The sequence below is a fragment of the Fundulus heteroclitus genome, unplaced genomic scaffold (genome assembly GCF_011125445.2).
Source record: "Fundulus heteroclitus isolate FHET01 unplaced genomic scaffold, MU-UCD_Fhet_4.1 scaffold_115, whole genome shotgun sequence".
Taxonomy (NCBI): Eukaryota; Metazoa; Chordata; class Actinopteri; order Cyprinodontiformes; family Fundulidae; genus Fundulus; species Fundulus heteroclitus.
In genome coordinates this window covers 369,800-382,898 of record NW_023396528.1, presented here as the reverse complement: position 1 = coordinate 382,898, position 13,099 = coordinate 369,800, and the positions used below count along the sequence as shown (strand labels likewise).

At 35.4% G+C, this 13,099-nt stretch overlaps 1 protein-coding gene across 1 annotated transcript in view; it reads right to left on the bottom strand.

Annotated features, from left to right (window-relative positions):
* Positions 1-1,884: 1,884 nt before the first annotated feature.
* The window catches only part of LOC118558258 (FERM domain-containing protein 4B-like), a 40,459-nt gene continuing 29,244 nt past the window's right edge, over positions 1,885-13,099 (bottom strand). Inside the window, 1 exon segment of the mRNA XM_036128763.1 lies at positions 1,885-2,066. Coding sequence (XP_035984656.1) covers positions 1,885-2,066 — 182 coding nt within the window.

The window sequence follows — 13,099 nt, the reverse complement described above, 5'->3', positions numbered from 1 at the left end:
GCTAACAAGATCCTCCTGCAGTTGTGACTGCTACTGAACTCTTCAGTTCATATTAAATATTTGCCAAAAGATTAATTCTTATTTCTGAAAATATTGGATATGTTTAGCCAAATAATGTATTTTTAAAAAGTTCTATTCTAGGCACAATTTCAATTTCATTTCATTTTTTTCAATATGTGAATGACAGCAGCTTTAATCAAAACTATCATAGAAGAATAACTATGATTGGGAGGTGTTAATTTATCATGTACATTTTTATACTGTGTTTACGGTGAACTTTGAACGTGTTCTTGTAAAGTGTGAAATAGCACATAAACAAGCAAACAAGGCATAACTGTGCATGCTGATGGAAAATGGCCACATGTGGCTCACCAGACATTCAGTTTGACATCAAAAGTCTGCATCAACTTTTAGAAGACATGCCCAAAGCAACTGAGGCTGAAAACACTAGCTCTACATTCAAACCCATCACGAAGATGAGAGGTAAATGGGCTGTAGAGGAAGCATCCACTCTAAGTGACAGAGAGGCCACAAAACACATTCCCCTGGTGCTTCTGAAGTGCTCTAGCTGACTGACAGCAGCATATCATTTCTGTTGATTTATTCTGAAGTATTCATTCCTTGAGACCACAGATGGGGGCATTTGTCTGCCAGTCTGTGGAGTGCAGTCACATTTCATTCAACCTCCACTCGAAATTTCCAATGACAGAATTTACTTGTGAACTTTAACATGAGCAAGTGGATCACTCATTCCACACAGCTCTATCATGAGTCATTTACACATCCATTCACAGCAATATATACAATTGTAAATCATATTTCCAAAACTCTTGTCTATTTTTGCATTCAAAACATGCACTATCCAAGTTTGCCAACACATGCAATCATGGAGAAAATATTAATTCACTTTCATTAGAGCAAAAGGAAAAACTAATTACATGTCAATGTCATATATCTTAAACCAATAAAAATGATCTGCTGTTCTTGATAGCGTGTTATTTTTTGTTTCCAGGCTGGTGGAAATACATTGTTGAGAAAGAAATCACACCTATTGCTTTGGAAAGAATCTCTTTTTTCAGGAAAGGATCCCTGCTGATTGGGTGTCAACAGATTGGACCTTTACTGCCGCCCAACCCCCCTTTCTTTACAGCTTTGCTTTAATAATGCTCATTTTTTTCTAAAGGGCCTGGTCATGTACTGTGACTTTTTGAATATCTATGCCAGTAACACACTCTGGTTGGATACAAATGTTTTCAGATCAAATTAACATGCCCTGTTGGCTTATTATCTTTAATTTCTGTGTTTTACTATTTGTTCGTAAACAAAGCGCTCTCGTGTATATTTTCCATAACAAGACCACGTACAATATTGTGCATGCGCGCAATGAGTAAAAGAGGAGCTGAGTGAGTCAGCAACGGCCAGCGGAGGTGCAAAAAGAAAGAGGTTATATAATCCTAACCCTGTAGATTGGGTTGCTGTTTAACTGTGCTACCGAGCTGTCATTTTACTGTGAGGCATTGCAGAACGGTGTACTGGCTGTTACAATAACTGTGGCAATTGTCACCATGTTGCTTTCTGATAGTTTCGCAGTACTACCAGCAGATGGCGCCTAACAATATTTTTATAAACTGATTGCGCCCTGCACAAAGTCATTTTACTGTAACGTAGTGATTTTTCACCAAAAGGTGGGGCTGGAGCACTGTCTGTAGACCAAAAAAAGTTGTATGACAAGCCACGCCTCTCTCTACCTTCAGTCCAGCTGCAATCCCACCCCTTCTTTCCCTTCTCACTCATCACCTACAATGCGCATATTTGTAAAGGATAAAAACACAGTAAAACAGCATCACCTTTCAGAGGTACAAGTCTAGTGTATAGGTAAGTAGCTTATAACTTTATAATGCTGTTAGCAAGAGAACATTTTGCTCCGCTGGGGGTGCCCTCTGCCATTTTCCTCCAACGCTGCGCTGCTCTGATGGTGGCATTTTTGGGCAGGGAGGGGCTAAGTCCCAAGTGGAAGCTGTTAACATGCACGCGCACACAGGTGCACGTGTGCACGGCCGGCCTGTCTACATACAAAAAAAGAGACTGGAGAACAACACAAAGAGATAGTGTGTGATGTCGAACCATAATCCATCTGAAATATTACCTTTAGTTCTTCACATCACTATGTTTTAGTTCTTTCTATCTAAAATAATGAAATATCACTTATTGCTCCTTTAAGGCTCAAAAACGACTAAGTAAACACTACCAGGACGAACACTTAGCATACATTGTTTTATTTGATTGTTTTATATTTCTTTGTGTGTGTGTGTGTGTGTGTGGGGGGGGGGGGGGTATATTCATAGTACATGATCTGGACCTTGACTCAGCATTGCAACTCTGATTATTTTATTTCCTAATCATCTGTGGTAGATTTTATGCTGTCTTTCATTGACCCAGTTTTGTAGCAGAGATGGGGTTACATTCAACTCCAGAATACTTGACATTCAGAGGAATTCGGAGTTGAATGCAAGATGCCTTGATTCCATGGCTGCAAAACCAGCCCAAAACTTCACCCCTCCACCATCATGTTTTGCGGTAAAAAGGGACATTGCTGAATTGTGTGTTGAATTTGATTAAACATGACACCGCACAATGTTTTTATAAATTTCTGTCTGACTTGTGCTTCATTAAATCCAACTTTGCTACCACAAACAATGTACAGCATTTTATTACTGTACATCTGGAACAGAATATTCAAATAATGATATAATGTATAGTATTGTCACTCTCAGCATGACTACACAGAACTATTGCTAATTTTCAATGATTGTTTTGAGGTGTCATTATTGCTGAAGAAAGACCTTGATTCTTTTTACTATTGTTATGGTTTCTAAAATAAAATATTATTTTCCTGTAAGAACACAAATGAAGAAAAACTTTTTATTATTGACTATATTATTCCAAGATGTGCATGTTGACATTGTTTCTATCTGTTTGACAGACTCAGGAAAGACAGATAATGATAGCCAGAGAAAGAAGCACTGAAGCAAAATGTCATCACTGCTTCTTGCATTCTATTTGACTGCATAGATTGTCCCCAGTTCAGTCACAGGTGCCTCTGGCCAGATAACTAATATACCCTAAATTCAAAATTTACAATAGAAATTATAAAAAAGTATAATTACTGTAAATGTTTATTTGAATGTGATGTAGTTGTGTAAATTGACAAATGGGCCTTGTTTTCCTTAGCAACCTCTGGCAAATATCAAAGTGATTACATTTCTAGAAAATAAATAAGAAGTTAATGGCGGTGGAATTCAGATCAAACATTAAATCTTCAGCCTCATGAGTCTTACTTGAGTGAAAGACCCTGTTTCTGTCAAGCTCCAAATCTATTTACAGTAGTTAATGTTATGTCTTTCTTTTTACATCTGTTCTATGGTGAGACTAATTGGCCATATGGGATCTATAAAGGCTCGAGTGAGTTGAACTATTATCTGTATGAACGATGTTACATTTTAACATGTAAAATAGCAGGATATAAGATACAAGCAAACAAGCTTTTGTAATGGAAGTTATTGTGCTAAAATTAATATCTATGGAAAAGTATGCATATGTGTGAAAAGACAGCCTAATGCAAGGATTTGAGAGAACATTGTCTTCAATTTTAGTTTTTTTTGGCACAGAACAGAAAAAAAGGTAATATTATAATAAACAGTGAATTATTTGCCAAACTAGAAGTATTCAATAATAGTTTTGAAGCACTAGAAAAAAAATCCTGAAACAATTTCATGGTGCCTGCTCCTTGCTGTTTACCAGCTAGCACCATAAAAAAGATTTTCTTGCAGTGTTCGACCCACCATGCTTTAGCTGTAGTCTCCAAAGGCTAATAGGAATCTGCAAGCATAAAACTGCAAGATTTTTATTTGAAAAAATGCTAAAACCAAGATTTGTGCAAGCCTTAGCATGTTCCTATCAAACAAACATTGTTTGATGGTGTGCTAAAGGAAAGGCAGGGGAAATTAATTCAGCCCCATTCCTAGACAAGGCAATCCAAAGTGCTTCAAAGGAAATCAAATGAAAGGCAGAAAGAAATGAACAAAGCATCAGCATAAAAGTATTGTTTCAAAAAATATGTTAAAATACATATTGGAGTCATAAAAGAGAAAAAAATATCTCAAACAGTTCATCAGTCTGATTCTTTGATCAAAGGCTACTGTAAACAAAAGTGTTTTCAGTCCTGATTTAAAGAAACTAACATTTTCTGCACATCTCACTTTTGTTTTGGGAGTTTGTTCCAGCGCTGAGGAGCATGAAAACTAAATGTTGCCATATATTGTATTTCCTGCCAAGACAGTTTAGTGCTTTAAACAGCAACAGCATTTTTTTATTTAGTCTTTGACAAACGCAGAGCAAGAACAGTGATTTAAGAACTGGTGTGAGTTGATCAATTTTCCTGGTGTTGGTTAGGATTCTGGCAGCAGCATTTTGGATCACCATCTGACGACTGATTGATTTTTAAAAATGTATTTTAGAGACTAGTAAAGACACTGTATTAGAACTAACCTACTATAAAAAAGAATCTACCAGTTTTGTGTGTCCTGTTTTGACAGGAAGCCATTTATTTTGGCAATTTGTTTAGGATATAATAAGCTAATTTTGTCACTATAATTTATGGGGTTGTCAAAGTTTAGATCTAAATTCACAACTACATGTGGGTTCCTTGCAAGCTCTGTGGTATTTAGCCACATTGCATCTGGCTGAGCTCTGATCTTCATCCTCATATTTTTAGGACCAAAAATGATGGTTTCTGTCTTACCTGTATTAAACTTGAGGATATTCTATACCATCCACTCATTTATATTATTGACACAATGACGCGTCAGCAGACATATGGTAGGAGATGCTTTAGTACTCTAATAATCTAAAGATTTTAAATAAAAGTGCCACTAGAATCGACCCATGAGGATCCCCGCAATTAATTTTGTTTCAACTCATTATGGTTTGGATATTTCAGTGTGAAATATGTCGTTTGACTGGAAGAGCGCAGGCGATTGTCGCCTCATCGCATATGTTCTATAGGAAATGAATGGAGAGAGAGTGACGTCTTTCCCATGTGTTGAGCCCATTAGTTTGTGAAATACAGAGATAACAAATTAATAAGCATGAAATCATGATCCATCGGTTGGGTTTTTGCATTGTTTTCATCAAGTAAAAACAAATTTTCAGAAGCAATCTCAGTCCAAAATGGAGATCTGCATCGGTGAACTCTGACTCCTTTTAGTTCAAAGGTGAGTACTGGTAGCCCCTTGTATGACTCTGTACCAATGAAGTAGATTTCAGTTTATAAAAAGGTTAGTGACCCCTGATCTAGAGCAACTGCAACATTAGGATTTCCCCCAGAACACTGCCTAATTCTGGCAGTAATGCTACCGTTGAAGGGATGGGGGTGGTGTACGCTGGGGGTGGATTAGGGGTCCTCGCGGACAGGATGGTGTGCATGGAGCATTACGTAGTGCAGCACTGCGCAGCTCAAAGGGGGAACTCAGACCATAACAGTACCCGCACCTTCACCTGATCTTTAATCTAACCTAAGAAAAATAAGGATATTTTTTATTAAGAATACATCTATATAAATAATATTAAAATGTATTTGTTTTGAATTGCTTCATATTTAATTATCAGATTATACATTCTTCCAAAAAAGGGCAGTACAGCACCTAAAACCACCGGTTCTCTATACTGCTACTTAGTAACACTGATAATCAGCTGTCGATTACAAATACAAAATAAATAAAAACAACAACATTGAAAAAAAATAGACTAAGATTTTCTATTAAGCAATAAGAAAGACCCAGAAGTCCAGATCCATCAGCACACAAGCAAGGATCATTTTATGCCTATTTCACAATTTACTGTACCATGTCACTGGGCTGGCTCTGTGGCTCATTATCTTTTAACACAATTGGCCCCATTTGCTTGTCTAATAAGCCTGCAGGAATCCTCTCAATTTGCAAATTTCAACCTGGGGGAAATTTAGTTCTGAACCAGAAAAGTGAATCAGACTGTAACGGCATTTCACATCCAGTAAGGGTCTTTCATAATGTCATAATGTGTTCCATTACAGCAGAAACTGACCATCATAAACACACATCATTGAAACAACATCATAGTAATTCCATTTTTCCTATAGAAACTAGATTAAAAGTATATATTATAGTGAAAATATCCCTTTCATTATTAAACGTGTTGGACCATCAATTTCAAATGTTATGATTACCTGACATCTAAATTACTTCTTGTTTAAAAATCATATATAGGTGGAAGTTTGTGTCAGAAAAGTATGACTTTTCTCTACTTCAGTTACCTGAGTACTATTGAACATTAAAAAAAGAGAAATGGTGACACTGGATGCAACTAAGATGTGAAATATATATCGTTAGAATTATATTATATCTGCAGGGTAGAAAATTCTCACAGTAAAATTTGTGATAGAAGAAATTGAAGTCATACATAAAAAACTGTTTTAGGTAAATACATTTTTTGATCATTATTAAAAAAACAAATGCCCCCTATCTTTCCCATCAAACTTTAGTATTGTACATTGATTAATAAACTTTAGAGAAGAGCTATGGCATATTTACAAGGAGATAAACTGCAGGCAGGGGCCCACACCTGTTTATGACCACTTTAGGCTGTCAATTTGAAGTGATGAAGGGTCACCACGTGATTAGAGAGTGCTAGATCTGTCTAACCCCTGTAGCCAATGACAGAAACAGACGAGCAAAGGAAACATGGTGATAATGGTTATCTTATTTTGTTTTATTTTGTCTTGTCAGATTCAGCCATTAAGATTTTGGCAGATGACAAAAGGATGAGCAAAGAGGATGTGCCTCATTGGTTATCTTAAAGTGTATACCAGTGCAAATGTGTTACTTGATATTCCTTAGTGTGGAATATATATATAGTTATATATATATATATATATATATATATATATATATATATATATATATATATATATATATATATATATATATATATATATAATTTCTGTCTGGCTTTTTAACTTGAAAATGAGTATGTTAGCCGCAAAATACTATGCACGCTTAAGTCCCCCGGGGGGTATCATTGTTGGCCAGTATGACCAATTATTGAGAAAAATAAATAAATAAAATACAAAATGAGAAAATAGAAATAACATGTCTTGTTGAGTCTACATTTTATGTGCAACTATGTGAATTCTGAGTTCTCCTTCACTAAAAACGTCATTATGGTAACACATAATGACAACAAAGCTTCTTGATTCTTGATGTGTTTTATTTCACTTCTGATCCCTACTTGGGCCTGTTGTCTCTTATGAAGTCTAAAAAATAATCACCGAATACAAACAAAGAGAGAATTCAATGTCATTTCTCACTTGTTCACAATAATAGTTTAATCATCAAGTATGACTGAAAAAAATTCACACAATGTGCATTACTCAATCTATAATTTCTGCAAATATCTTTTCAAAGCAGTGCCTTTAGATTATTGGTCTGTGCCTTCAGAAAGCTGGTTAGCTTACCTCCCATTTTAAGAGGCACTTCTGCTGCTCTGCAGTTAAGCAGTGGCGCAAGGACTGATGGTGTATCCCTGCCCTTTTTTTTCTTTCTGCTGCTACTGTGCCATCTTGTTAAGTGGATGGTTAAGTATCATGGTCCCGCTGAAGCATGATGTAACAGTTGATGGACAAGGACTTTCTGTGAGATAAAGAACCACAGTCACTACACATTAGCGACTACAATCTGACAGTTCCTTCAGCGCTTAAATGGCACAAGGAAGTTTTAGAAATATAAAAGACATTTGGCTATATAGTTGTTGTTTTTTGCACCATATCAAGGAAAAACTTAAATAGAGAGAAAAATAGTTGGTAATGGAGAAAATATTTATCATATATACTCACACGTTCAATAAAATAGAATGTTATTTAAAGTTTATTATCTTTACCCTAATTCACTAAGCAAAACATTAGATAGATTAATTACACACTGATGTTTTCAAGCCTTTGTATCTGTTAGTTATGATTTTCCTCCTCCAGATAATAACAAATTTAAGATTAAAATATTGCATCAGAAAAATAAACATTCAAGTTGTTGGATTTTGTGATTTAAAACTTGTAACCGCTTTACTTGGTGTGTGATAACAGGACCATGTGGCACACAGACCTTTTTTTTAATCAGTTTTTGTTGAATCAGAAAAATAAATGGTCTAACATTGATCTTAAGCTGTTTTTTTCCAATGGCTCCTTTTTCTGTGATTATCACACAAACACAAAAACATTCATTTATAATATGCAGAGTGCTAATACGCCAGAAGCAGAAGATTCTCTTAAATTAGATATTTGTTTATGTTCCTTTGATTGAACAACCCTCTATCACCAGATCCTCATGATGGAACTTTTGTACGTCTCACCATTCATTTAGTTGGTTATGCCATTTACGTAAGCTGTCTCTCTTGCCAGTCAACAGAGATGATTTTGAATCTAGCCCATCTGTTTGAGTCAACGGTTTGAAAATCATGAAATATTTAGTTAAGAATCATCATACCCTAACAAGAAAAAGCTGATTCACTGTAGGACTGTGCAGTCTTGGCACCTGTAATAAATGAGCAAGCCAGGCTTTGCTCAACCATTTAATTCACAAATCCCTCTTAAATGGTGATTTCCACCCTTAAATTATGCTGACAAGCAAATAAAATCTCTCCGATGCATTTTGTTGAAATATAAATGAGGACTTGTGCAAGCATTATGGATACACTTAAAATATATTTATGAAAATCACATAAAAAGGAAAAAGCATTTGATCATAGATCTTTGTGACGTGCAGTAAGCACATCATATCTATCGTCTATGTAAACTCCTGGTATTCTCAGTTCCCAAGAAAGAAAGAAGTAAACATCCAAATTCCAAAACAGAAGAAACAAGTCACAGAGTCACTTTTTCGTGTTTTGTTAAATCCCAAAATGCCCTTGGAGTTATTATTTATGTTTAACAGGCAAGTAGTTGCAGATGCCATATTCAGCATGGGGAACAGGGAAACAAGCAACGAGGCCCGTTGCATGACAGCAAGTTATGTGCTGCTGGGAGTGGGTGACGGTGATTCAGTGTTTCAAGCTGTGCTATGAGCTCCCTCTGAGAAATGCAGACAATAATATAGGGACTTCATATGAGTACTTTGTTTAAGGTGGAAAATTAGTGACAAGTTAAAGATTACTAGGCACAAAAAAGTGCTTGGTGTTAAAAGTTTAGTAATAAAGTTTTTTTTTTTTTTTTTTTTACAAAACAAATACCATTAAAATTTAACAATGTTACATAAAGAAGATGTTAAACTGACAGGATCATATGGCAAATGTCAGAGGTGGGAGAGGTGTTGTTTTAATCTTTCTGACTGAAATAGACTTGGCCCACGGTAATTATAACATGCCTCTTGAATCCATTTAAAATTAATTCATTACATGAGAAAGTAGAAACCACCCCTATGATATATGCAGTAATGAAAAACAATTTAAGAAAAATGCAATACATAGTACTATAACAACCACACAAAATGTTCACTAAAAAGGAGGACAAGATGTTACAAAACAACCTTTTTGCATTACAATGACTGCAAGCCAAGGAAATATACTGCCATCTTGTGGGATTGATAGGGAAAAAGAGCACACTGCATTTCATGTTTTGTTAAATTGGCTGGTCAAATAAGTGCTTATATACAGACAGAACTGAAATTATGATGTCTCATCTGTTGTTTTGCCATGCCACTTCTGAGCAACTCTTTCATTCTACAAATTTTGTTCTGTAAGAATTTTAGCTCCAGGAACAAAGGAGCTGTTGTATTTTCTGAGCAAACCATGGAAGCTTTCTTTTTAAAAAAAAAAAAAAAAGTAGGATGCAGCCGAGTCTCTGCACGGTCTTGTCAAACTTTGATTACTGTATCAGTATTTAACTACAATACATCCAGGTATAATTGAAATACATTTAATAAATACTTTTGGGGTCTTTTTCATTAAAAAATATGTATATTTGTGAAAGCCATTCCCAACAAAACACAGCACAATATCTGTCCACACATCATGCAGCATAATAAACAATAACATGCTTGAAACTTTCACATTTTTGAAGAGACTAAAATCAGCTTGCTTGTTAATGGCAGCATAATCCATGGATTGTGTCTTGCCTACAAATAGTCAGTCTGGCCACTGACAGCTTTATCCACATCAATGGTTTTCAGTCTTCCATGAATCCACAGATTCAATAGCTGAGAACATTGTTACTGCCTAGACTTGACAACAATAGATTTAAATGCCCATCAAAGACCCGAGATTTGAGTTGGACTTGGGGAAAATGACTTATAAACCTATCAGAGACCTTTCCTCTCATCCTCTCCACAGACACAAGCATGCCATTTTTAACCTTTGCAATAATATATTACCGTATTTAGCATTTGTTTTGAAATTAGGCTTATCCAGTCACACACCTTTTTCCCGAGAAAGTTGTGGGAAGTAAACATGTTCCCTATGTAAAAGTTCTGAGCATTAATAAATATCTAATGGGACCTTTGTTCACACTGAGAGAAAATCCTTAATTTAATGTTAAGTTAAATAAAACAGTTTCCTAAATCTCTTGAAATATCTGTTCTTTGTAACTGTTGGCTTAACAACTAATAGAATAATGCTCCTTGATTATCTAAACTGAAAATGCCCTGAAGCTTTAATACAGTTAGGACACTAAATATCGAAACTGTGAAAAATCCAAACTGTGTTTTAAACTGTAAGCGGAAATATGTTTGTGTTAATTTGCTTGCAAGGAAACAAGAACAAAACACATTTGTCATTATTGGCAGTTATGTTGCAAGGCAGCAAAAGTTTCTCCTTGTATTCAATATTATTCAGTATGTGGCCAGTCCCTGTCTCTCTGACCCCTCTGTTGCATGGCGTTGATCCCAGTTGAAAGAGGAGCAAGGACACCTTGGAGACACGTCTGTGCTCTCCCTTATATTTCTGCAGAAGCACATTACTTCAGTTACCATTCAGAGAATAGCATCCAAGAATAAAGCTCTGAAGTATGCAAAGCTTTGTTGTAATGGGTCAGCTCTCAAGTGAATTCATTCCGCTATTGTGGAGACTGTGTAAGCACCAATCAGAGAGCCAGAGTCTGAGTGTTGAAAGCACACAGATTATTTGTCAGTGAGGAGAATTAATAATGCTTGGAGCATTTGGAGCTGTGAGTAATGGGCATGGAGATGGGCCATCAAAAAGCTGTGATGGGGATTTAGAGAGGAATTCATTACAGGGAATCCCGTATCACGCAGATTTTTTTTCCCCCCTTGCCAGTGGGGGAGCTTTTGAGTGATTTTCCTTTGCTGTCTTATTTATGGAGTCATGGGGAAAAGAGTTTTTGTTGCTTTCATGACGTTGACATAGAGCAGAACAAAACTCATGGTGTACAGTCTTCAAATCAGTTAAATTGAACTACAGAGAATGATCACAAGACTAAGTCTCACACTGTCATTATTTCTAAACAAGAAATTAATAAATGGAGACATAGTTTGTTTAAAATGTCAGTAGAGCTCAAGATTCAAAAGCTTGTCGCATGCTTTTTAGTACTACTAACTAAAGGATTTGTCTATAAAATTGAGCTAAACCTTTACCGTCTTGTGTCAGTTTATTGAAGTTTGTGGACATTCATTTATGAGCAAATCTTGTAATATCTTATCACATTATTTCAGTTGAGCTCAGGGATGTGCACAGATTGACCCTAGGTGGAGCTGGAGCACCTGCCCTTTTTCTTCTGAATATATCACATATATGGTGTTATTATATTTTCTATAATGGTTCCCCATGACTTCTATTTGACTTATGTTGTTTTTTTTTTTCCTGCAAATACAGCAGACAAGTTAGCTCTGTCTGTTAAACATTTCATTTAAATACATTTAGGCCAAATGAGCTGGTTATTGACTTTTAATAATCACTTTAATAAAGGTCATTAAATGTGAGGCATGTAGGCTAAATTGTATCTTATATTTCTGTGTAGAAATATGACATGGACAATTTTAATAATGTAAATAGCAGATATCTTGTCATCAGATCTCAGGGCCTGGAGTTAGTCTCATTAATCTTAACTTTCCAAGAATGTTTTCTGTCATATATCACACTGGCCTCATGCAGATGTATATGATACTTCTTCTGACCATATCATCTGCTGTCAGTTTAAATTTGTCTAAAAATATTGTATAACTCTTTTTCTGATTTTCGATTTAAGCTGAGCAGTCAGTGGTTACTCAGAATTCTGAAGATAACTCATGTGACCAATACCAGGTAAATTTCTCAAGGTAACCTGCTTTGTTACAACGTAAGGTAATACAGTGCAGATGATATTTTGTGATGAGAGTACAGAACTATGTTATTAAGACAAACACATTGTGATCACTGTGTAAAAAGGAGAAGAAAAAAACAAGGGTTATGTAAGGTTCAAATTTGACCCAGAAAGTTTAACTTAAAGACTGGTTGTGAGTCACTAATCTAACTTTTAATCAATTTATAGTAATGATGTTGCTTTATTAATCTAATAATTTTGTAAAATGCACCTAAGATGCATCCTTGTTTTGAGTTGATTTTTCTCCGGGTGGTGCGACAGTTTAATACTTTGTTGACTGTTTGAGAAACCATCAGACGACATATGACTATTCATTTAAAACATTACTTTGATTCTGTTGTTCCATGCCCAGTTTGAGGAATCATTTTGGTTTTTACTTTTGGCTTCTGCATATTGACTTACATTAAGAACAATGACCCATTTATTGAGAGATGCACTACTTAGAGATTTATGGCTGATTTCAAATCCCTGGTTTCGGTAAAACTCTTGACTTGCCCAAACAGATTTTAAAAGATTTTAAGTTATCTGTTAGGATGTATAAAAACAACTAATTAAGTATTTGTTCAATTCATAATAATATGAATAAATCAATTGTATTATATAACATCAGTTCACAACATGTCATCTCTTTACAATGAAAAATTCAGTCAAATCCTATTTATCTTAACAGCAAAGACAAAGTCATACTATATAAGTAATTGAACT